Source organism: Pseudophryne corroboree, chromosome 6 (genome assembly GCF_028390025.1).
Source record: "Pseudophryne corroboree isolate aPseCor3 chromosome 6, aPseCor3.hap2, whole genome shotgun sequence".
Classification (NCBI taxonomy): Eukaryota; Metazoa; Chordata; class Amphibia; order Anura; family Myobatrachidae; genus Pseudophryne; species Pseudophryne corroboree.
In genome coordinates, this window is record NC_086449.1 from 285,625,964 (window position 1) to 285,652,740 (window position 26,777).

At 45.8% G+C, this 26,777-nt stretch overlaps 1 protein-coding gene across 1 annotated transcript in view; it reads right to left on the reverse strand.

Annotated features, from left to right (window-relative positions):
• Positions 1–26,722, reverse strand: part of ATOSA (atos homolog A) — a 169,190-nt gene extending 142,468 nt beyond the window's left edge. Inside the window, exon 1 of the mRNA XM_063926106.1 lies at positions 25,809–26,722. Within this exon, the coding sequence (XP_063782176.1) occupies positions 25,809–25,857 (49 nt within the window). The 5' untranslated portion in view covers positions 25,858–26,722. The remainder of the gene's footprint in view (positions 1–25,808) is intronic.
• Between the last annotated feature and the right edge of the window lie 55 nt (positions 26,723–26,777).

Consider the following 26,777-nt stretch of genomic DNA (forward strand, 5'->3'; position numbering starts at 1 on the left):
GGTCACGTCCTTCCTAGCCTTTATCAGCGTAGGAATAACTTCCTCCGGAATGCCTTTCTCCGCTAGGATCCGGCGTTCAACTGCCATGCCGTCAAATGCAGCCGCGGTAAGTCCTGGAACAGGCAGGGCCCCTATTGCAACAGGTCCTGTCTGAGAGGCAGAGGCCATGGGTCCTCTGTGAGCATTTCTTGCAGTTCCGGGTACCAAGACCTTCTTGGCCAATTCGGAACAATGAGTATTGTTCTCACTCCTCTTCTTCTTACGATTCTCAGCACCTTGGGTATGAGAGGAAGAGGAGGAAACACATAGACCGACTGGAACACCCACGGTGTTACCAGGGCGTCCACAGCTATCGCCTGAGGGTCTCTTGACCTGGCGCAATACCGTTGTAGCTTTTTGTTGAGACGGGACGCCATCATGTCTACCTGTGGCAGTTCCCATCAATTTGTAATTTGAATGAAGACTTCGTGATGAAGTCCCCACTCTCCCGGGTGAAGGTCGTGCCTGCTGAGGAAGTCTGCTTCCCAGTTGTCCACCCCCGGAATGAACACTGCTGACAGTGCTTGCACGTGATTCTCCGCCCACCGAAGAATCCTGGTGGCTTCCGCCATCGCGACTCTGCTTCTTGTGCCGCCCTGGCGGTTTACATGAGCCACCGCGGTGATGTTGTCTGACTGAATCAGCACCGGTTGTTTGCGAAGCAGGGGCTCTGCTTGGCTCAGGGCGTTGAATATGGCCCTTAGTTCCAGGATATTTATGTGCAGACAAGCCTCCTGACTTGACCACAACCCTTGGAAGTTTCTTCCCTGAGTGACTGCCCCCCACCCTCGGAGGCTCGCATCCGTGGTCACCAGGACCCAGTCCTGTATGCCGAACCTACGACCCTCGAGAAGGTGAGCACTCTGCAGCCACCACAGAAGAGACACCCTGGCCCTGGGGGACAGGGCGATCAGCCGATGCATCTGAAGATGCGATCCGGACCATTTGTCCAACAGATCCCATTGAAAGATCCTCGCATGGAACCTGCCGAAGGGAATGGCTTCGTACGATGCCACCATCTTTCCCAGGACTCGCGTGCAGTGATGCACCGACACCTGTTTCGGTTTTAAGAGGTCTCTGACTAGAGTCACAAGCTCTTGAGCCTTCTCCGTCGGGAGAAACACCTTCTTCTGGTCTGTGTCCAGAATCATGCCCAGAAAGGGCAGACGCGTCGTAGGAATCAGCTGCGACTTTGGGATATTCAGAATCCAGCCATGCTGTTGCAACACTTCCTGAGAGTGCGCTACGCTGATCTGCAACTGCTCCCTCGACCTCGCCTTTATGAGGAGATCATCCAAGTATGGGATAACTGTGACTTCTTGCTTTCTCAGGATCACCATCATTTCTGCCATTACCTTGGTAAATATTCTCGGTGCCGTGGAGAGCCCAAACGGCAACGTCTGGAATTGGTAATGACAGTCCTGTACCACAAATCTGAGGTACTCCTGATGAGGCGGATAAATGGGGACATGCAAGTAAGCATCCTTGATGTCCAGAGACACCATAAAATCACCCTCTTCCAGGCTTGCAATGACCGCTCTGAGCGATTCCATTTTGAACTTGAATCTTTTCAGATAAATGTTCAGGGACTTTAAATTTAATATAGGTCTGACCGAACCGTCCGGTTTCGGTACCACAAACATTGTGGAATAGTATCCCTTTCCCTGTTGAAGAAGGGGAACCTTTACCACCACCTGCTGGAGAAATAGCTTGTGAATTGCCGCTACCACTACTTCCCTTTCTATGGGGGAAGCTGGCAGGGCCGATTTTAGGTAACGTTGAGGGGGCATCACCTCGAATTCCAGCTTGTATCCCTGAGACACAATCTGTATAGCCCAGGGATCCACCTGTGAGCGAACCCACTGGTGGCTGAAATGTCGGAGACGCGCCCCCACCGCTCCTGGCTCCACCCGTGGAGCCTCAGCGTCATGCGGTGGATTTAGTGGAAGCCGGGGAGGACTTCTGTTCCTGGGAACTAGCTGTAAGGTGCAGCTTTTTTCCTCTACCCCTGCCTCTAGCAAGAAAGGAAGCACCTCTGACCTTCTTGCTTCTTTGTGCGCGAAAGGACTGCATTTGGTAATACGGTGCTTTCTTAGGTTGTGAGGGAATATATGGCAAAAAGTTTGACTTCCCAGCAGTAGCTGTGGAAACCAGGTCCGAGAGACCGTCCCCAAACAATTCCTCACCCTTGTAAGGTAACACCTCCATGTGTTTTTTGGAGTCGGCATCACCTGTCCACTGCCGAGTCCACAGGACCCTCCTGGCAGAAATTGACATTGCATTAATTCTAGAGCCCAGTAGGCAAATGTCCCTCTGGGCATCCCTCATATATAGGACAGTGTCTTTTATATGCCCCAGGGTCAGCATAATGGTATCCCTGTCGAAGGTATCCATTTCCTCAGACAGATTATCTGTCCACGCTGCTACAGCACTACACATCCACGCCGATGCAATTGCCGGCCTCAGTAGAGTCCCTGAATGTGTATAAACAGATTTCAGGATACTTTTTTTTTTTTCCCCCTTTAATAGCTCGCTTCCACCCCACCATGTGTTTTTCCTGTAATGTTAACCTCCACTGATTGCACACCTTTCCATTGTGCCCTACATGCAGGGTACATACTACGACATAAGCATCAGTTTTCCCATATATGAACTTGGCCCTTGTATGGCTCACCTCCCACAGTGTAACCTTCAAAGTGCGCCCAACATGGCTGCCCCATATGGTACACTTGGGGATGGGATGAAAAATACATGGACCTTGTGGTTTTGTTGGAACCCTACTCTAAACTGTAGGACTCTGAAATCACCCCCATTTTGTGTCATCTCTTCTAGGGGTAGACTATTCCACCCTGGGTAATCCTACGCTGAGCGCCCAAGATGGCTGCCGCACTTGGTACCTGTGAGGGTGGTATACACAACCCTTGGAAGTTATTACCCAAAATGCCTACACCAATCCTGCATTATGCTTTCTGTGTGCTTAAGGTTTTCTTTTATGTCTGTGTGGCTTATCTATTGCTGTATTACTTAAATCCTCTGTATCATGTGTATTGTTTTTGATGTCTGTAAAGTGCCTTGAGTCCTGTTGGAGAAAGAGCGCTATATAAATAAAATTATTATTATTATTATTATTATTATTTCCTGTTTTCTATCTGCAGGATCCTTTAGGGTGGCCGTATCCTGCGACGGCAGGGCCACCTTCTTAGATAAGCGTGTGAGAGCTTTATCTACCCTAGGGGAGGATTCCCAGTGCACCCTGTCCTCTGGCGGGAAAGGGTACGCCATAAGTAACCTTTTGGAAATCAGGACTTTCTTATCTGGGGAATCCCACGCTCTTTCACATAACTCATTTAACTCATGTGAAGGGGGAAAAGTCACCTCTTGATTTTTCTCCCCATACATATAAACCCTCTTGTCAGGGACAGGGTTTACCTCGGATATGTGTAAAACATCCTTCATCGCTATAATCATGTAACGTATAGCTTTTGTCATTTTCGGTTGCAATTTTGCATCATCGTCGTCGACACTGGAGTCAGAATCCGTGTTTGACATCTGTGTCAACCATTTTGGATAGTGGGCGCTTTTGAGACACTGAGGGCCTCTGCGCTGTAGGATCAGGCATGGGTTGAGACCCTGACTGGCCCGAGGTATCAGCTTTATCCAACCTTTTATGTAAGGAGTTTACATTATCATTTAACACCTTCCACATATCCATCCAATCAGGTGTCGGTACCGTCGGCGGCGACACGTCAGTCAACTGCACTTGCTCTACCTCCACATAGCCCTCTTCGTCAAACATGTCGACACACGCGTACCGACACACCACACACATAGGGGAAGCTCTAAATGAGGACAGGACCCCCACAAGGCCCTTTGGAGAGACAGAGAGAGAGTATGCCAGCACACACCCCAGCGCTATATAACCCAGGGATTACACAGTAACTTAGTGTTTACCCAGTAGCTGCTGTATTATGATTAATGCGCCTAAATTTATGTGCCCCCCCCCCCCCTCTTTTTTACCCTTCTACCGTGATTCTGCAGGGGAGAGCCTAGGGAGCTTCCTCTCAGCGGAGCTGTGGAAGGAAAATGGCGCTGGTGAGTGCTGAGGAAGAAGGCCCCGCCCCCTCAGCGGCGGGCTTCTGTCCCGCGATTTTTTGTAAAATAAATGGCGGGGGCTCATACATATAACAGTGTCCAACTGTCTATATGCAGCTTTCGCCAGGAGGTATCAATTGCTGCCCAGGGCGCCCCCTCCCTGCGCCCTACAGTGTCCGGTGTGTGTGGGTTAGTGTGGGCGCAATGGCGCACAGCTGCAGTGCTGTGCGCTACCTCATGTGAAGACAGGAGTCTTCTGCCGCCGATTTCTATGTCTTCTCCGCTTCTGCCGGCTTCTGTCTTCTGGCTCTGCGAGGGGGACGGCGGCGCGGCTCCGGGAACGGACGACAAGGTCAGGTCCTGTGTTCGATCCCTCTGGAGCTAATGGTGTCCAGTAGCCTAAGAAGCGCAACCTAGCCGCAGTAAGTAGGTTTGCTTCTCTCCCCTCAGTCCCACGTATCAGAGAGTCTGTTGCCAGCAGAAGCTCTCTGAAAATAAAAAACCTAACTAAAATACTTTCTTATTAGCAAGCTCAGGAGAGCCCACTAGGAGCACCCAGCTCTGTCCGGGCACAGATTCTAACTGAGGTCTGGAGGAGGGGCATAGAGGGAGGAGCCAGTGCACACCAGATAGTACTAAATCTTTCTTTAGAGTGCCCAGTCTCCTGCGGAGCCCGTCTATTCCCCATGGTCCTTACGGAGTCCCCAGCATCCACTAGGACGTTAGAGAAATAGCGGTTATCGCGTAAATTATTTTAGAATTGGTTGGGCTTTGAGGTCTCTTGGTTGGACAGATTACCAGCTTTTAAAATTATGGTCTTACCGAAATGTATTTGTTTTACACTATCCCCTATCAGGGTCCCTAAACATTACCTAGGCCAGGTGCACAAATTAAGTTTGACCAATATCTGCAATGGCAAAAGTCCATGAATGGCCTATCATTGCCTAACCATGTCCAAAAATTAAGGAGGGGTGACAGTTTCTAACCAGTCACTGTATCATACTGCATGCTTGGTGTAGCAAATCATTGATTGGGCGTTACCTCCCAACTCAAAACCCAGAGTTAATCTAGAAAGGGCACCGGTAGTACATTTCCAATGCTTGAGTTGATTTGGACCCCTACACAATTCCACCCTTTAAAGTCCACTATTCCTAAAGCATTTGTAGATTCACACAGGATGTGGAACAATAAATTGTCATCATCTAAACGCCTCTTCTTACCAGCCTCCCTAGAAGCCCTCTCACATCCCTATCTGGTAGACATGTAATATTTCTTGAGTTCCTGATTCTCTGAGCTAACTCTATAGTCCCCTTCCCTCAACTCCAGGCTCAATACCATCTACACCCCCCCCCCCCCCCACATCCCCCCAGTGAATTGTTTACCTATTTACATGCAAGCCATTGGATTTCCAGTATGCTAAAGGTAACCTGCTCATTGGGTCTTCCCCCACTCTTCCCCCCATATTTAGAGGGTACATTTACCCTTTAACACTTCAGGTAACAAAGACAACCCAGTCATGGGAATCAATGTACCTTACTGCCCACAAACTAAATTTTACAATCACTTACAGATGCAATTCATATTACTTTACATGCTATACTCTCCTCTAGCTAAGCTTCCTACAATATGGCTTTTCCAATCAAAAAAATTGTTGGTTGAATTGTCCAGAATTAGGGGACATTCTTCATGTTTTTTCTTTCTCCCTTTTTTTTTGGGGGGGGGGGGGGGGGGGGGGGGTAGGTGTACCATGATACAGTCCTTGTGGCGATGGGTGTCTGCATAGTTGTTTTAAGTCTTTAATGTTAAATTCCGAATGTCACCCTCATTGGCCCTTCTTCCTGTCTACTCTTCAAACCTACCTAAGCATGATTGGTATATGTTGGGTCATATTCTGATTGCCGTTAACGACGCTATTTCGCAAATTTGGAATGGTCAGTCTCCTCCTTCCAAACATAAAATCATTTTGCAAAACTCAATATGCTTTTCAAATGGAAACTTTAAGCATCCCATACTCCTCCGCTGCCCCCTCACCGTTAGTAAAGCGAGTGGCAGGAATGTGTCTGATGGGAAGAGTGCTGCCTTGTTACACACAGTACCTTAAAAGCAATCTCTAGTGATTGATGATTTGGCTATTTTGTCTCAATCATATATATTGTATACTTTAAATGTATGGTTGATTGACAAAATCCATATAGAAAACAGATAATCCAGTGTCAATGTGATTCCTTATATCCTCCCCTTCCCTTTTTCTTCAGTACTCCCACCTTCTGAAAATTTTAATAAACATTATTGATGCTAAAAATAGATTTGTTTATATAGATATATAGATATATTAGACATATTGCTCTGTTTACACTCCGTTTAAGGCATAAATTAGTTAAGGAGACAGCAGAGCTGTTTCTATTACATGTGGCAATTGTCTGTGTAAAGCTTTTTATTACAATGCTCCGTGTGACTGGTAAAGTCCTCCTCTGCATAAGTGAAACACGGAGATGCAAATCGGGTACCACTAAAAAATAGGGAGAGACCCAAAGCTAGGAGCTGGTGCAGAATAAACGTTCTTTTGCAGACGCAAAGTTCTTCCCCATACAGTCTCCCTCTCATCACATTCGCTGCCACCCCCCCCCCCCCCAAAAAAAAAAAAAAAAAAAAAAAAGACAGTGAGATCATATATTGTAGCGCACTACAAAATATACACGTCGGTCGCTTTCTTTGTACTTGATGCAAAATATAAAAGTTCTGTGTGAGCACATGGTCTATATTGTAAAAAAAAAAGGGATGGTGATCAAGCTGCTCTGCATGCCACCTGCAGTAACTAATGCAGCCATTTGTAGACCCTAGCAGGGGATCAGTATGTAAACCCAGCAGGCGGGATCCCAGGCCATCAGTATACAGACAGCAGGATTCCGACCACAGGCGTGCCTTGCAGGCTCGCTGCGCTCGCCACGCTGCGCTCGCCACAGGATTTATTCTCCCTCTATGGGTGTTGTGTTATCGGTATTTCCCAGCTAGTTGGGATTCCAACGTCGGCATTGTGACGTCCCTACTAGTGGTATGGTGACCGCTTTGCCCTGGCAGATCTGTTGAAGGCATATCCAACAGCAAAAGCAAAAAAAAATTATATGCAATTATTGGCGAGGTACATACAACAATAATTAAGGTACGCCAACATCGCAAATTAGGGGGTCAATAAGCAGTGAGCTGGCTCGTAAAGTGAGCGCAGACTTATGCCGCACTATCAGAAGCCCCAAAATTGCATATTTTTGTTCACAGTACCATACTGCTGCATACAAAAACCCACAATTTCAAGGCATAATGGAGGCTTACAACTAATTGGGTGTGAGGACATATCTGCAATTTTAGCGGTCGCGAGAGAATGGCGTCCTGACCATTAGTCTGGCACCTCGCTATCATCAACAATGCTGCTAATTTAATATTTAAGGGGCAGATGTACTAAGCCTTGGAGTGTGGAGACAGATAAACTACCAACCAATCAGCCCCTCACATTTTTCATACACAGCCTGTACATTATTATTCCTGGGTAATATTAATCTTTATGAGCCTTGGACAAATCTATTCCAGGCAGCCTGAAATTCTACAAGCACGATCACTTTAGATTGTAAGCTCTCTTGGGGCGAAGCCTGAATGCATAGTGTTTTAATATGGTTACGTTCCAATCATTAATCTGAGCTACTGTATGCTGTGAAATATGTAGGTCCTGTATAAATAAACGTCTATAATATATTTCAGCAAGCAGACTACCCTTCCTATGCAGTACAAACAAAATGAGAATTCATCTAGTTTTCAAAGTGTTAATTATATATGGCAGCCTATGGCATGTTGTTGTCAATAGCCTTTATTCATAATAGAGTAATAATATGTAGCCATTTATGTGGTATACTAGGACAAAGATGGCAAATTGTTTACCATATTAAAGTCATCTGTTTACTGTACACCAACAGAAGCATATGATGTATGCCTGTTGTAATCAATTCTGAAAGCACACACAAAAGTAACAAGATACATAATAATTCTAAAACTCTTATACAGAGCAATGGTTTATAAGGAGTTAATAAATACACTTCTGTAATCAAACAAAGAGGAGATCACCTAGTGTCTATTCATTACACACCTTTGTTATGCAGCCCTTAGTTTCCATAGTACACAACACTGTAGAACAAGTGTCCTGCTGTAAGTGGCTACACAAGCACTATCTGTAAGGTCCAAATGCAGCTTGTAGAACGTTTTCACCAAGTGCTGCTCTAGACATTTGCTTTTCACAAAGGAGGTAAAGAGAGGGGAGAAAAAATGTGCATAGCAACAGAATCTGGAATGTGATTGGCCAGGCCTTATCCTTAAACCCTCCTTGCTATAAAGAGGTTTCTATGGTTTCCTGCTACTTAGGCAGTCAGTGTGGTGTTTGTGTTTCTCCTCCGGTGAACTCTGTATTTTCCTTCACTATAAACCTTCAAGGGAAGTAAAAGTTTTTGTTGATATTCGGTTTGCCACGAAAGCACTTGTAGGTAATTTTTACTTTAACTGTAAATGTAAGATCTTTATTTTCTATAAAGGCTGTAAGTATACGGCTTTTATAAGAGAAAATCAAAGTATAACTTCCAATATTCCCACTGTCTACAACTAGGAGTATACATTATGTCCCTGTTAAACTCTTGTAAGAATATATTTACAAGCACTGCGTAATAAATGTCATCACTTCAGTCAGTGTTAATTTTGTTGACAAAAATTTGGACTAAAAGTATTCTGCAGCTTATTTCAGGACTAAAATAAGACTAAAGTTAAACTAAAATGTTAAACTGAGATCCACTGACTAAATCTTTACTAAGACAAAGCATAAAACACACACAAAAATAAAAGAGCCAGTAATACTATAAACTAGATGTAAAATCCTTCATAAAATTAATACTGGAAGTATACTGGAGTTTTAGCATTTTAAAGTACAATTATGTGTTCTAGATATCTGCAGAAAATAAATATGACCTACTGTTAAGGAAATAGGATTGTGTATTGCACTTGTTTGTGGTGCGCACGCGTGCATGGAGATGCAATCACATCTCAGTAATGCAAATTCCTGATTGACAGGTAGAGGCGTTCGTGGGGAGGTCGGGGTGGGGATGCGGCGTTGCAGCAAAAACAGGTATTTTTCGGGGCGCGGCCGCGTGACATCACACTCGGCCGCTGCGATGGGAAACATGGATGCTCTGTGCCTGGCTTAGTAGCTAGGCTGCCCAGGCAGGGGGTGGGCCATTCCTAATTCAGTGATGCAACTGAATTGCGATCACATCACTGGTGGCCATTTGCATGCTGGGGAGCCCCCAGCAAGCAAGTGATAGAAGTTGCAGTTTTTCTATTTTAGCAAAACTACAACCGACGCTGAATAGGGTCTTTAATACATCAATTTGTATAGGACATATGGGTGTTGTAAGTCAGACTCAGTATGTAACACATTCTCAGCCTACTGAGCCTAGATTATTAAACACTAAGTTATGAAAACATCTCAAGAGAATTTTAGAGAAATATTCTTCAGCAAAATCCATTACAGTATAATTAAAATGTTTGCAAAAGTTATGACTAAAACATTGACTAAAATTAAACTAAAATGAAAACTGAGACCCACTGACTACATCTAGTCTAAACAAAGCAAAATATAAAGACTAAAATGTGACTATAAACCAGCTACAATTTTAAGTAAGTGACTAAAGGACTATACACACTAATCAAGTTCCCGCCGATGCAGATATCGGCGACGGCGGGGACCCGGCACCGGCAAGTGCATACACACTTGCCAATGCCAGCGGGGAAGGGAGCAACGGCAGGGGAGCGGGGCACGACGCTGAGGACCTCACTCATCTGTATATGTTCAGACAAGGGAGGAGATCGTTAACGATGCCCGGGAGCACGCATCGTTAATGACATTGAGTGTACACACTAGACAAAATTGTAAAAGATCTCGCTCAGATTGGCCCTTCTGAGTGATATCTTCTACTTTCTCGTCTAGTGTGTATGGGGGCTAGAGACTAAACTCAATTGAAAATCCTTGTCAAAATGACAGATCATCATAACAGTAATGTCAGCAACAGAGGCTGTGTGCGCCTGAACGGAGCACAGCTTGAACTGCTCAGTTAGACGCCATCTAGTGGCCGCCGGTGCGCAAATCACTAATTCCCTCCATAGAGGTGAGGAGCCGCGTTAGCATTTTATTATATAGGATTTGGTAGTGATATAATTTCTCAACACATTGTTGACACATGAATCTTAACATGTTGAGTGTCGACACACCGCATATGGAGAGTGATGATGTACAGTATGTAGCAGTGGTGAGTATTGATGATCCTAACCCTCATCGCAGCCTAATCCTCACTGTCAACATTGTGAAGGTATACCAAACATTTACATATTAAGTGGAATATGATATTAACAAGTATTGGGGGTTATTCGTAGATAGACGCAGATCTTGCTTCCACAGCAAGATGTGCGTCCATCTACTCTCATGCTTGAGGCCACCCGGCACAGGGCAAGGCCGTCCAGCACGCGAGTGGCGCCAACACACGATGTGTTCACAATTAAATTGGGAACACATTAACTAGAGGATGAGCCCTGCCTGCACAGCCTGGCTGTGCTGTCAGGGGGTCCAGCACCCTTTGATTTTTTTGGGAGGGGCTGTATGACATCACACAGCCGCCCCAAAAATGGTCCGGACGCGCCTGCATTGTCCGGACCGTACCCTCCAAACGCCATGTCGACCGGCGCTGTCAATCACCTTGCGGTCGCATCCTTCATCCTAGTATGAAAAGACTCTTAAGGGAAAATTCAATTGTTTTACAGTGTGCTCTGATTGGGTGCCCATTAGCTGCGGGAGACATTTCTTCTCGCAAACTACTAAGGTGGCGAAAAGAAATGTGCAAAGTAATGGGCGCCAAATTAATTGTTCCAACGGGTGCCCATCACTTTGAGCGCCCGGGAAAACAAATTCCCCCCTTACAATTAAGGGTGATCTGTTGTGAGAGATAGCATGTGTGCGCTGGACTCCTCCACTAGTGAACTTTAACATGAAGGCATAACTTAGCTGTCCATAGCCAGTATGTGCTTCTAGTTGGCGGTCATGGAGAGAGACCATTGTAGCCAGAAAGTGGTGGCTGAGGTATGAAGATTTAGGGCAGCGATTCACAAACTTTCTTGAATCATGGCGCCCTAGAGTATCAGCACTTCTTTTATGGCTACCCTAAACCAAAAGTTTATTGCGAAATTCCGTAAAAAGTATTAAATTCTGAAAACTGTGCTTGCAGTTCATCCTTCAGTTCAGTTAAGTGGTAGTAGACAGAGTTAACACTTCTGTTTGTCCACATAATGTATGATTGGCAGCCGCCAGCTCTGGTTTTACCTATAACATAGACCATAAATAAAGGAACAGATGTATTAAGCCTGGAGAAGTGATAAAATGGAAGGTGTTAACGCACCAGTCAATCAGCTCCTAACTGTCAAGTAACAGGCTGGGTCTGAAAAATTACATCTGACTGGCTGGTGTGTTATCACTTTTCTCTTTATTACTTCTCCAGGTTTAATACATCTACCCCATTTGGTCTTGAACCACCAACCCATGGTACCACCTGCAAATGCTACATCACCCAGTTTGGGAACCACCGAAATAAGGAATTTGAGAGTTAGTAACAAGATGACAGATATTAAGTTTAAAAATAGGGATGCAAAAAAAATAAAATCTATTTTATGGTGCATTCTCCCACAGGATTTTATGGTGCATTCTCCCACAGGAGACCTGAATTACAAAAGAAGCTAAACATGCACAACCTGTAAATACCCAACACATGCAAACACACAGGCTTGGACTGGCCCACAGGGGTACAGGGGAAACCACCGGTGGGCCCTACTGCCTGGGGGGCCACCTTCTGCTCTAAGGATCAGGTTCCAGACTGTGCGCTTGAATTATACATTATACATATGTTACCTTATACTGGACTATGGTGTATTTTCTACAGTGCATTGCTGTTATTAATCTGGTACATTATCATGCATGCAGCAGATGAATTTACTGTATATTAATGAAGGGGCCCAGACGTTGCACTCTCTAATGGTTAGTCAAACCAATGAGGTGACAGGCCACACCCCTAACATGGGCCCCTACTACTGCATCCCCCCGTTGGGCCCTACATGCCCCAGTCCGACACTGCAAACACAACACAAAGACATTCAAATGGCAAGTAAAATGTGTAGGATAATATCAAACTTGTAATTTAAATATGACATAATGGATCTAGGAGTTTTATCCTAACTACATGAAGTACAAGGGTATCCGGATGGTAGGTCAACATGAATTGTTTGACCACTATTGGTTGACACTGACACGGTCAACACAGGAAAAGGTTGACATGACTTTTTCATACTTTACCATCCATGTGGGACTACGATTGGGAATAGTAACCTGCCAGCAGCAAAAGGGACGTGGTCCACTAATTGGGGTTCCTGGTCACGTCACGCAAAAAACGAAACCAAAGATGTGTAAAAATGTCATGTCAACCTTTTTGTGTGTCGACATGTTCCTTGTCTACCATTTTAAAGTGTAGACCAGGTTGATGTCGGCCAATAGTGACCGAACTATTAAATGTCGACCTAATCCATGTTGACCCATTGATCCATTACCAAGTACAAGTGGGGAGAGACATGATTAATTAAATCAAAGAGAGCACCTTAATACCTTTTTACGGGTTAGTTAATTTTTTATTTATGTATGAGCAAACAAGTTTTAACAGGTCCCTGATAGAGCTTGCAGTGAGAAATATGCACAGTCTAAAGTTTTTAAAAGAGTAATTCCACTTATTGTTCATTCCATTCAAACCAAATCTGCCCTCAATACATAGCAAGTGAAACTGCAGTGTAGACAACCAACCCCATTACTAAAGCCATATCTGTATGTCCATAGAGACCTACTGTATTACCATAGACTAGTTCACTTACCCAACAGCAATCAAGTTTCAAAGCAATAATGCTCTCAACTAACAGGAGAGGCCATTATTTCCCAAACGTGGGGGCAGAATTGTGTAAATATTGATGAAATAAATGGTGGAGTTATCATTGAACAGGTACACTGCACCCCATGCTTCAGTAATTGTACAAAAACTGCAGTGATTCCAAAACAAGCAAGGGCGTTCCACTCATTTTATAGAGTCTGATATATCTAAAAGTACTGTATGCAAATTCTTTCTAGGAAGGTGGATATATACACAAACACACACCTATACATACACGCATCTATACATACATGGCAAAATTTTAGTACATAATGTAATCCAGTTTATTTTCAATTGGTTTTGAATAGGATATTTTCATTTTTTGCCGTATAGCATCCTTTAGTTCATTAATGGTTCTTGGTTGATGTTTGTAGACCTCAACTTTCAAATGGCCCCATTGGCTGCATAGAGACCTTTCATGAAGCTGATGAAGGATGTTTTGCACCCAGTAATATATAATAATTTCAACTGAATTTGGTAGATTCGGCTCAGCTACTGCCGAACTGCAAGCTGATTACATCCAAACCAGGCCCAGCTTAAGAAATGAGTAGTCACAAGGCCCCTTTTGAAAGACATTATGCAGAATTAACAACTGTCAACCAAAAGTAAAGGGCATCAAGTTTTCTTCTTTTTTTTCCCCCCCAGAAAGCAGTGAAAAGCTTGGTAGGAGTTAATGTTTGTTCATAGCTTAAACATCCAGTACAGTAGGTTCAGATTTATGATTTGGTTAATGATAAGACTTGTGATTAAGAATGAAATCCTAACACCGAGTTAATACGTTCAAACTCATTGAAACAGCTACCTCTTTAAAACAAGGGGTCTTTTGTTTTCCTGAAACATTAGAGGACTGATTGTGATTCGCACAAAAAAGCCAACGCAGCAGCGTTCATTGGTGGTGACCCATCTGCGAGTTTATGCAAATGGCTTACAAACTCCTTCCCTTGTGTACATCAGTGTGGCCGAATGTGCAAGGACAGAGACACCCACTTTTTGCACCTGTAATACCGCTTGGTGCATCCTTATATGCCACCACATGCCAGGTACATTTTCTCCGTCTGACCATGCTCTCTTATGCCTGTGCATCTGTGAATGCAGCTGTTTGTATTGACATGCCAACGATACTCCCATAAGCAGCCCACTGAACGGCTCATTTTTGCATGCACCTCTAGCCAGCGCCCAGCCACCGCCCTGGAATACCCATCACTTTTCCACCACATTTCTGATACCGTCTGACCTGAATGCAACAGCATGTCTGTGCGTACACTCTATGTAATGTATGTGCCATAGAGGTTTTCAGACCTTTTCACACTTGCAAATAATCTCTCAATTACTTGAATAGCACATTGTGCGCAAACTGCATGCAATGGCGAATTCGGCCTCAGAAGGTTGAAATAGGACCTCTTTTAGGTCTCTCCAATCCAGACTCCATTACCAGGTAATTTAATTGTGTGTGTCCCCCTCTATTGGTGGGCCAGGGCAAATGCCCCTAACATCGTTCTGCTGAAAACAGCCTCGCAATGTTCTATTTTTCTGCACAGATCAGGGTGAGCACAAAACCAAATTGAAACCAGTGGCGTAACTACCATCCCCTGCAGCCACTGCGGAGGCTTGGAGGCGCAGGGCTGTGGGGGCACCGCCACTGATTGCCGCTATGCTGCGAGTGCGGGAAGGAGCTGGAGGGCGCAGCGCCCGCCTCTCCTGTGTCCCTCCTGGGTCTCCGAAGGCGGCTGTGTGTGTCAAATGAAGTGCCGGTTTGTGAGCCAATCAGAGCTCGCGGACTGACAGCAAATCAGGAGCCGCAGCTGCCGGTCCGCAAGCTCTGATTAGCTCACAAACCGGCACTTCATTTGACAGACACGCCACCGGAGACACAGGAGAGATGCGCGCTGTGCCCTCTGGCTCCTCCCTGGACTGTACCACTACCCTCCTTCCTGGACAGCACAGCAGCAGGGGGGAGGGTGTGTAGCTGGCCCTGGGGGGGCATATTTGGCACTGGGGGCATATGTGTTTCTGCCACTATGGGGGCATATTTTTATCTGGCACTGTGGGGGGGATGGAGATCTGGCACTGCCCTAGCAACATCTGGCACAGCCCTAGCAACAAGCATTACCCCCTAGTAACAAGCATAACACCCAGCTCATGAAATCCCTGGCAACAAGCATTACCCCTTAGCAATGAGCATGACACCCAGTGCATGAAACCCCTAGCAACGAGCTTGACACCCAGCACATGATACCCTAGCAACAAGCATAACACCTAGCGCATGAAACCCCTGGCAAAGAGCATGACACCCTGAGCATGAAAACCCTTAGCACCGTGCATGGAAACAAGAGCATGAAACCCCTGGCAACGAGCAGGTAATTTAAAAGTAATTAGAATCCTTACTGTAGGGCTTAATGTGTAATGGGCATTGCGGTGTGGCATAATGTATCTCAGACATTGCGATGCGTGGCATAAGGTATAACGGGCATTACGTATGTGTAACAGGCATGACGGTGTGTGGTGTACTGTATCACAGGCATTGCATGTGCTATAATGTCGCAGGGGCATTGCAGTGTGTAGCACAATGTATAACGGACATTGCGATGCGTGGCATATCATAGGCATTACGGTGTGTGGCATAATGTGTCAGGGGCATTATGGCGTGTGGCATATTGTGTAATGGGCATTATGGTGTGTGGCATATTGTGTAATGGGCATTATGGTGTGTGGCATAATGTCTAAGGTCCATTGCAGTATGTGGCATAATGTATACTGGGCATTACTATAAGGAGGAAAAATAAGAAATAATGTAAGGGGCATGAAACAGGATTATTTATATTTATTTTTATAATTATTATTATGGTTGCCAACGTCTGGGCGTGCAGGTTGCAAAACTGGGGTATAAGGTAGTCTTTTCCTGCAATGCCACGCCCCTTTAAGCTAAGCCACACCTATTTCCACAAGGCTACGCCCCCTTTTGCGACACACATGCGCCAGATTCATCACTTTACTAGTGGCAGTTATGGGTCGAAGGGCACCAGAGAATGTTTTGGCTTGGGGGACAAAAATTTCTACTTGCGCCACTGATTGTAACACCGGTCATAATCAGTGACCTACTGGCCACTGCTGTGCATTGCAGTTACTGACGTCACAAACAAATGATCTGTTAGCACAGTCAGAACTTTGGTAAACCAGAAGCAGAACAGTGAGCACATTTACACGAAGCCGTTATCAAACTTTTCTGACTTGTTATGCAAGCACAGTCATCTGTCAAAGTGAACACAGTGTTTCATGCACTATGCCTTTAGTTAAGGGAACACTTCATCTACTAAGATATCCACAGAATACTGCATTCAATTAGTAAAGATCCTTAAAGATTAAAAAATTACAAATTCAAAAAAAAATTACAAAAAATAAAAGACACCCATACTACTTGCAGTAGGTATATGTTAAATTTGCAGGCTGGTGGAAAAGAAACAGTTCAGACTCTAAGTAAGGGGGAGGAAATGTGTTCATCTCACTTAAGTGTGCTGGATGTGGTGTGGTATTAATTAAGATCACAAGATGTCAACAAAATAAAGAGACACACGCAGAAAAAAAGCAAACATACAAGTTAGCTGGAATTCCCTTTAAATGGATCTCTACCCAAATAATATCAACAAGAACCCACTCACTCCTCCTGGTAACAGAGCCACAAACTTCTTATTCCTGGGATGCCCACAGTACATCCGGTTGCAGGCAATGTAATGTTATGCAGATCCAGGGTTATCAATGCCATTGAACCATGTTGGCACAGCATAAAGGGACTAGACACAGTCACTATGAAGAGTTCCACCGAAACCATTGAGCACTCAGGAACAAGTTTTGCTTACAAAAATTGTGGTTGCAGTCTTATTTTAAGCTGCCCACATGAACACAATTCCAAAGGTGTTTGGCAAAGGTGCTGAGTAACTAGGTCACTGAACAAATTGTAATGATCTGGTTTTTCTGGAGCAGTGATAAGCAACCATACTCCATTGCAACCAGGGATTCCAACATTTCTAGGTAGAAAGATTACTTAGACAAAGCAATATGGGTCATTTCTTTGGGTGTGGTATGATCGGTTGACACACAGCATGTTGACCTGGATATGTTGACAAGAACCGTCAACAAACCATCCTTGGTGGTCTAGTGGCTTATCTCCCCTCGCAAGCTCCAGCGTCTTCTTTTGGGTCCAGACGGCGATGTGACAGTTACTTCCCGTGCAGACCTCAGATGGCGCAGCATTCCGGTGAGTATTCCTCTCCCTATGTCTAACTTTCCCCCGCAGCCTAACCCTCACCCTCCTGATGGCATCCTGAAACGGTCAACATTTCAGATGTCGGCATTGTGAATCTGTTGACATTATTAAGTTTGACATGGTTACTTATGGACCATTCGACCAAATATGCATTTTTTAACAGTATGGGTTACAGCTATTTACATCAGATCTACCAAGTATGATGCGTTGTAATGTTATTGCCTGCAGGTGGTTTTATGCAAAGTGGCAGATTTATATTATTTAGGGCAATTTTTTTGCAGAGCAGATACCTCTGCCCACAGTGGAAATAGAGTTAGCCCAGGGAATATAAAGGTGAAATAAATGGCCCATGGAGGGAGTGCATCAAACGTATGTCAAGACTTTTCTATAAACAAAGTACCTACTTTTAACAACATTATAAAAACACTGGTATTATATCTATTAATAGCAATATATTTCTACTGCATTTGTAAATAAAGTTGCCGTCATATTAATATTGATAAGGAGATTTATGGTAGACTTACCATAGTTAAATCTCTTTCTGCGAGGTACACTAGGTTCCACAGGGAATACATTGGGGTGTAGAGTTGGATCTTGATCCAGAGGCACCAACAGGCTAAAGCTTTGACTGTTCCCAGGATGCATTGCATGGCCTCCTCTATAACCCCGCCTCCGGACACTGGAGCTCAGTTTCGATAACTAGTCCAATGCAGTAGCATGTAAAAGAGACAGCAGATGTTAGTCACCTAGAACCACATTCTCACAACAGGAGAAGGGACTAGCGGCTAATGCTATACAACCCCAAAGAAGCCAAGTGCGTCAGGGTGGGCGCCCTGTGGAACCCAGTGTACCTCGCAGAAAGAGATTTCACAATGGTAAGTCTACCATAAATCTCCTTTTCTGCAGCGGGGTACACTGTGTTCCACAGGGAATACATCAGGGATGTCCTAAAGCAGTTTCTCATGCGAGGGGATGCACCGTAGCGAGCACAAGAACCTGGCGTCCAAAGGATGCATCCTGGGAGGTGGTAGTATCAAAGGCATAAAACTTAATGAACGTGTTCACCGAGGACCACATAGCCGCCTTGCACAATTGTTCAGCGAACGCGCCACTGCGTGTCGCCCAAGAAGGTCCAACAGACTGAGTAGAATGGGCTTTGATAGCAGCAGGAGCTGGAAGACCAGCCTGTGCATATGCTTGTGCAATCACCATTCTAATCCATCTGGCCAAGGTTTGCTTATTTGCAGGCCAGCCACGTTTGTGAAAACCAAAAAGTATAAAAAGGGTATCGGACCTCCTGAGAGAGGCAGTCCTCTCCACGTAAATACGGAGAGCCCGTACCACATCCAAAGACCGCTCTTTGGAGGACAAACCAGAAAAGATAAAAGCCGGAACCACCATCTCCTGGTTAAGGTGAAAAGATGACACCACCTTAGGCAAATAACCAGGGCGAGTTCAGAGAACTGCCCAGTCACGGTGAAAAATCAGAAAGGGCGGATGACAGAACAAAGCTCCTAAGTCCGACACCCTCCTAGCAGAGGCAATAGCCAGCGGAAACACGACCTTAAGCGTATGATATTTAAGGTCCACAGATTCAAGAGGTTCAAATTGGAGACTCTTGTAGGGCATTCAAGACAACAGACAGAACCCATGGAGCCACAGGAGGGACATAGAGAGGCTGGATCCGTAAAACGCCTTGAGTGAAGGTATGAACGTCAGGAATAGACGCAATCTTCCTCTGAAACCACACCGTCAAGGCAGAAATATAAACCTTGAGGGAGGCCAAACAAAGGCCTAAGTCCAGGCCTTGTTGCAGAAAAGCCAAAAGTCTGGAAGTTCTGAAACTGTATGCGTCGTAATTCTTAGCAGCACACCAGGTGAAGTAAGAATTCCAGACCCTGTAATAAATCTGTGCAGAAGCCGGTTTGCGGGCCTTCAGCACAATTTGGATAACCGCCCCTGAGAATCCTTCGTTTATCCTCCCTCAGGAGTGAAGCTTCAAGAGCCACGCCGTCAAAGCCAGCCTGGTCAGGTCTGGATAGACACAAGGGCCCTGAACAGTGAGGTCTGGGCGTTGAAGTAGAAGAGGACGTTCGATCGATAGACCCTGCAGGTCTGAGAACCAATGCCGTCTGGGCCACTCTGGAGCGACTAGAAGTAGTATTCCTCCTTCTTGCTTGAATTTCCGCAGTACCCTGGGCAGGAGTGACACTGGAGGGTACACGTATGGCAGCTAAAAGGTCCATGGAATTGGCAGTGTGCCCACGAACGCTGCTTGAGGATCCCTTGTCCTTGATCCGAAGACCAGAACCTTGTGATTGTGTCGAGACGCCATCAGGTCTACATCTGGTAGGCCCCACTTGTCCACTAGGAGTTGAAAGACTTCCTGATGAAGACTCCACTCTCCGGCGTGCACTGCCTGACTACTGAGGAAATCCGCTTCCCAGTTGAGGACTCCGGGAATGAACACTGCCGATATTGCTGGCAGATGGCGTTCCACCCAATGAAGGATTTTTGCACATCATTGCCATGCGGCTTCAAGTGCCGCCTTGATCATTTATGTATGCCACCGTGGTGGCGTTGTCTGATTGTACGTGAACAGGTCTGTTCTGTACCTGAGGCAAGGCAAGATTCAAAGCATTGAACACTGGCCGCAATTCCAGAATGTTTATCGGGAGGAGAGATTCGTCCTTGGTCCACTGACCCTGGAGAGTGTTGCACTAGCACCGCGCCCCAACCCCGCAGACTGGTGTCCGTAGTCAGTAGGACCCAGTTGGGGATCCAGACGGGTCGGCCCCCCGCTCAACTGTTGGTCCTGTAGCCACCAGCTCAGTGACAGACGAACCTCCGGAGTCATGGAGATCATTTGAGACCTGATCCGATGAGGCAGGCCATCCCATTTGGAAAGGATTAACCTCTGCAGAGGGCGGGAATGAAATTGAGCGCACTCTACCATGTCGAAAGACTACTTTTATAACCTTCTGACGTTTGAACTTATCAGGTTTCTTAGACGGAGTTGTGGGATCTACCTCATCATCAATTTGTAGAATCAGCTTAATAGCCTCCACTAGATAAGGAACATCAACTTGAGTTGTAGGTTCCTCGTCAGAAGTGACTGTATCAGTGTCTGACGGATCAGTATATTCCACATCCTCATCAGAAGAATTATCTAAAATATTAGTGGTTTGTGAGGAGGAAGCGGCCCACTTTGATGACCCCTTGACCCCAGATGGGTGTGGGGTAGACTTTTGTCTAACCAAAGATTGATTTAATTGTTGTATCTGGGTAGACAGAGTGTCCGCCCAGGGCGGATTAACCACAGGGACAATATGTGGCTGCAAGGGCACAGGAGGCCCCACAGGGGGCGTAAGACGTGTCACCAGTGTATTCAGCATACTTGAGAACGCTGCCCAAGGTGGTTCCTGATTGGCCACAGGCGCTGTGGGCCGATTGGGAGATGTATGGCACCCAGTACCTGAACCATCAGCTAAAAGTTCCCCCTCGGGTAAATCTGTGGTGCAAGCACTGCATGATGCAGAAGCATCCGCGGATCTCCCGCCCTGTGTGGCAGACATTATAGGGAATGTAGCCTTAGAGCGTAACAGTACAACATAGCCAGACAAGCAACACCTGCAAATAACCCCCTGATGTATGTGACAGTAAATACAGGACACAAACAGAGAATTAAAGCGGTATGAGGTGACTGAATTACACAGTAAAAAACACAAGACAGTATATACTGTGTAGCACTATACATAAGACCCTGACGAACCTAGCCCCCAAGGGTACAGAATATAGTGATAGCAATAAGTGTGATACACAGAATGAAATCCACACAGCAGCTACAGGCACACTCAGTCACAGGTACAATGCAGGAGTTATTTCAGATAAACAATAAAACTGCACTAGACAAGTAAAACACATATATATATATATATATATATATATATATATATATATATATATAAAAAAAAAAAAAACAATGCGCAGTAGATACTGGATGAATATCTCAGAACACTTGTACTAAATATACAGGTAGAAGTACACTTGTTCTTAACTAACACTGTCTAAAATAACATGTAGAATACTTAAATGACTATAAATTCACAGCGCTGATGAGGCAGGCGGATTTACAGAGGAGACACTGCCCTGCAGTCCCGGAGATCAGCCGCAGCTACTTGTGTAAAAATGGCGCCAAAATCTGTCAGGGAGTGAGGGAGAGTGAAATGCAGCTCCAGGGCGGGAACACCAGCAGTAGATGGTGCCCGGAGCTGGTGGAGGGGCTACAGGGCAGCGCCTTATCCCCTATGCTGGTCCTCACCACCTGGTACTGTGGAACCTATGTAAAACGGATTTTTTAAAATCCGACCTGTGCTCCCTGTCCTGGTGCATATAGTGGGGTCCCTGTGCAGTACAGTGTCCACGCCAGCGGCGCGCTCCGTCTCCTAGGATCGTGACCGGATCGCGATTTACCGGCGGGTCCCACCTGGGGGACCCTCTTACCTCCTCCCTGATGTGCAGCCACGTGATCCTGAAGAGCATCAGCGGTGGTGTGCCTGTGGACCGGGGGAAACCTCCGCTGCAAGTACCCGGGAACCGGCCGCGGGAGTATGCAGCGCTGCTGGGGAGGTGATGGAGCCACAGTACAGCATGTCATAATGACATAGAAAGTGCTGCGGCCCTTGAAGTCTTCTAAAAAGCTCTTTTCAGGACTGCCTAGCGCAGCCCCCACCCCCGTTAAGTGGGCACCAACTTACAAACTGAGCTCCAGTGTCCGGAGGCGGGGTTATAGAGGAGGCCATGCAATGCATCCTGGGAACAGTCAAAGCTTTAGCCTGTTGGTGCCTCTGGATCAAGATCCAACTCTACATCCTGTGGAACACAGTGTACCCCGCTGCAGAAATGTACTTACTGTACCACGCTATGCTGATGTTGGAATTCAGATGAGCAATTTTTTTGCTACTGCACATGAATCTAGGCCACGCTGTACATGTGTCCAGAGTTCATACACACAGAGTTGTAGATGTCAGGAAGACGCACAATCTCAGAAATGCCTTGAAAATGTACCAGCCGTTCTTGGAATGTGACAGGGAGATGGCTAAGCAGTTCCACTGAGATAAACTGCCTTATGGTGTGTTATGGGAGTGTGGCTGAAGTGGTTGTGTACACAGATGATTAACCACTCACATTGAAGGCTGTACTCAGATGGGAAATTGCACCTTCCATAGATGAGGCCGTTGGTTGCGCCTAAAGACGCATCAGGCGGTATTACAGCATCTTAATGATGGTCAAAGTGGGTGACTCAGGCCTCACATATTCAGATGCACACTTGTACACCAGGGAAAGGGCTTATATTAGCATTAAAGATATAGCTGCATACGCGACTATAGCTAAAGATGCTAAAGCGGTCGCAGTGTGGAACTCAGTATCAACTACTATGCCTCGCTTCAAAGTTTCTAGTTGTCCTTTAGGCTGTGAGCTCTGACCAGCACTTTCTTATTCTGTCTTTGTACATATGTTTCTATATGATCATTGTATATTTCATTTATCTCCATCATTGTCATTTGTAGAGGACCTTGGAATGTGATGCACAGAAAGATTATGGTGAAATAATGGAATTAATGCTAATTGTACAGTATATTACTATTGTGTTTGATTGAGAAATGCAAGACCTTTGATAAGGGGGGCAGTATAGTGGCCTTTTATAAATTTCTGCCTACAGAAAAGGCATGTGCTATACCCTCAGAATAACTAAAGGTCATTTCAGAGATTGGAGTCGTTTATTTTAAGCCATAAATACAAATCTGAATCTGTTTCTATGAATGTATTAACAGTTAAAGGAGACTGCACTTGTTTTGGAAACTGCAGGTGACCTGCAATGTAATAGCCCTTTCTCAGGGGAAAACCCAGGTATTGTGTTGGTGTACATGGGCCAACCTGAGTTATCTAACCAGGGTCCATGCTCCCTGGTTATGACCAGTGATACTTCCGAGGTGGGGGTGATGGGATGACCGTTTGGAGGCATTATTGGTAAGGAGATATGGTCCAATTCTAGAGCTACTGGAAGCGGCAAGCAGTGAGTGGAGATAGGGGAGTCAAGGATAATATCTAGGCTACGAACTTAAGGAACACGATACGGTCTGATAGGGAAGAGAGTAGGAGAGCCAAGGGGATCCTGTATAAGAAGGGAAGAGAGAGAGTTTGGTACATGACTCACAAAAAAGCTTTTGAAAAGCTTTCATACGAGATTGTAATGCAGAAACAACGGATCTACACAAAGAGCTCATGTTTAAATCAACAGGGCACATAAATTGCGTAACTCTAACAACACCAGGACAAGGTAAGCCAAGGTAAAACAACAAAACACTCTGACCACAGGCCAGAATTATTAGGTCAAGAAGTGTACATGTTCTGGTCATATTACCCTGAATATTTATAGACCTACACTATTTATAAGCTACTCTAAATAAGTCTAGAGGAAACGCTAGGCTGTTTTTCCACATACCCCAAAAAAGCTGCAAATCGAACCAAACATACAACTTACTGTTGTTACTGTCAGGCATGTACAAATATATTACACCAAATAAGGGATGTTAGTAAGGTCTAACTCAATTAAATGTCAGTTACTCATTAATTTATATTGTGCCATGCCATGTACATCTGATGTCCTATAATTAAATAATTGAGGTAATTATATGTGTATGCCCTTACAGGTCTGGTTGTGAATGCAGAAAATGTGGGCTATTATACTGTTGCAAAACACATTTGCACAGGTTAATATGCCACACGACTAAATAAAAAAAATAGATATAAACTATGTTGTAAACCGGTAAAGAAAAACAAAAACTATCGTGCAAGTCATATACTGTTGCTTCAGTGGCTCTGCTGGCACACAATGACTTAACCAAACTGCTACAAAGGGCATCTGTCTTTACTGCTTTATAAGTCCATTTAATGCTCTATTGTCACACAAGACACTCCAATGTAAATCTAGGCAGCTGGGTTATTTATGGATTGTGAGATTGTGTTGATACACAACTTTTAACTACTGTAATGTGATCTAGATTCGACATTGCCACTCAAGACAAGCTTGCTTTTGTACAGATCAGCTGCTCCTCAGAATACTACACAACCTGCCAGCTCAGCTATTCATTTGCTTAACTCTTAGTTGCCTGAAGTCTCAGTGTGAAGTAACCCGACGCCCCATAAAGAAGAGCTTTACTGTTCTGTACAACCTGGAACTCGACTGCAGCCACAGGGAGGACTGGCAAAAAATAATCATTTGGATGTGTCCCACAAAATAAAGTCTGACACTGATCTTGCAGTATGTTTGGTCAGCGCTGTTCTCACACAGCAGAAGAAAAACAAATAAATAAATACAACCCGTTTCGAAATTTATAGAGCCTTCTGGCACCATTGTACTGCAGGCCTCTCCAGATAGAGGATTCAAAACAGTCTTCAATTCTAAGTAATGTAATGTAAGCAACATCTTAAAAATAGACGTATTTAAGTCAAAATAACATCTTTAAACAAACAATGAAGTCACAAGTCCTAGTGTTTAAGTGGTGCAATAGGCAAATACATTTGGTTTCTATCAGTGCCAGAGACAAACAACAGCTACAAAAGGCACCCCATTTACAAGACAAAGACAATTAAGAGGGTTGCACATGGCTTCATTACTAAACAATATTGTACTGAGACAGTAAAGGATTCAGCTTTATATGTAGATGTGTTTTAAATATGTGAAACAACTGGAGGGAGTGAAGGGGGGAAATCAAGAACACAAGCATTTGAGGCAAGTCTAATAATATAAGACATGCCAATAGAAATGTAAATAGCTGCTTAAATGCTATACTCTCTAATATGATCTAGCTACATATTTCCTTTAAAGCAAAATATATTTGACCTCATACCAGGAGTTTAATCCTGTTGAAGGAAAGGAAGCTAATCCCTTCTCACAGCTGAGCACCTGGAACCACACAGCTCCAGAATGTTGCAATGAATTAGCGAACCTTACTGCCTGTGCCAGGGAAGACACAAAGAAAATAGCTGTTCCCTACTATCTTATGGTTGGCTATGGATAAATGCACCTGAGCAGACAAACCCACTGCCCAGACATATACAGGGCGATGTGTGCCATCTCCTAGCCACAGGTGCCAGGTTACTCCTCAGGCCACTGTGGGTCTGGAACTGCCCAGTTGGGTGCAGACAGGTAAGTAGCACAGAAGCTGTTTCACGTGAACCATTTGAACTACTACACCCAACAGGCAGGGGATGACACGCCTGGGGCTCCTGTGCTGTGTGTGGGTACTGCTGAGGGGGGAAGGGGGCACAGACAGGGGTAAGGGGGGTATCAGACACAGCAGTGAGGTTACCTCTGTCTGGCTTCATCTTGCCGTCTGTCCCACAGGGAGAGGGTCTCATGAGTGACTGACGAGGTCTCTTCACCGGGGACCGGCCTCCTCACCGATGCCCCTCACACCTGGCTGCCCGGAGAGGGTAATGGGGACGATGCCCGGCCGGCCCTCTCCTGGCACTGTCTATTTATACACTCAAGGCTGCTCTCACCATCCTCTCACACACACAGACTGGGAGGAAAGCCCGCGGGCTGTGTGATCAGCGGGTGAGTCACCCGGATCGGGTCACCGCCAGGCAGCCACGTCTCCTCCGTGCCATCCACACAGCTGACCCCTCCCCCGGCTCACAGCTGACACATTGTTGTCACTTCGGTTAATCAATATGCGATCAGCAAGGTCGCAGCCGCCGCGGGGTCACTGGGGGCTGATCCGCTGCCTCCCCCCCGCTCCCGGCACCGTGCGCGGCCCCCGCTCCCCTCAGCAGCAGCAGTCACTCACTGACCTCCCGAGCTAATCCCACGGCCATCCTCCCTCTCCCCGACTGGTATTACAGCATCGTCACCCCGCTCCTCGTCATACCCCCGCCCGCTACATGTAACCGAGGCTCTGCCGCACGCTGTCCCAGGGCTCCATCTCCCCTCCGCGGCACTGTCCTCCTCTACCCCCGGCTTCAGTGTGCTGCGCGACCGCCCAAACCATCAGAGCCCCGCTGGGACATGGGCAGCTGGGGGGCACTCGGGAGGCTGCACTCATCAACGTGCTCACTGGTCGGAGGCTGAGTGTCTGCCCGGGACTCCCTGCGCGGCTGCCGCGGTTCCTGTCACCCTGGCTCGGCGCCCCCACCGCCCAGCTCCTCTCACCCGACTGTCACAACACTGTCTGTACTGCGGCCCGACGGGTCACGTGTCCCAACAACAGCCAATCCCCTGGCGTCACTTCCTCTGGCACTGAGACTCAGCCGAGAGCCCTGAGGTTGCCGTGGTAACC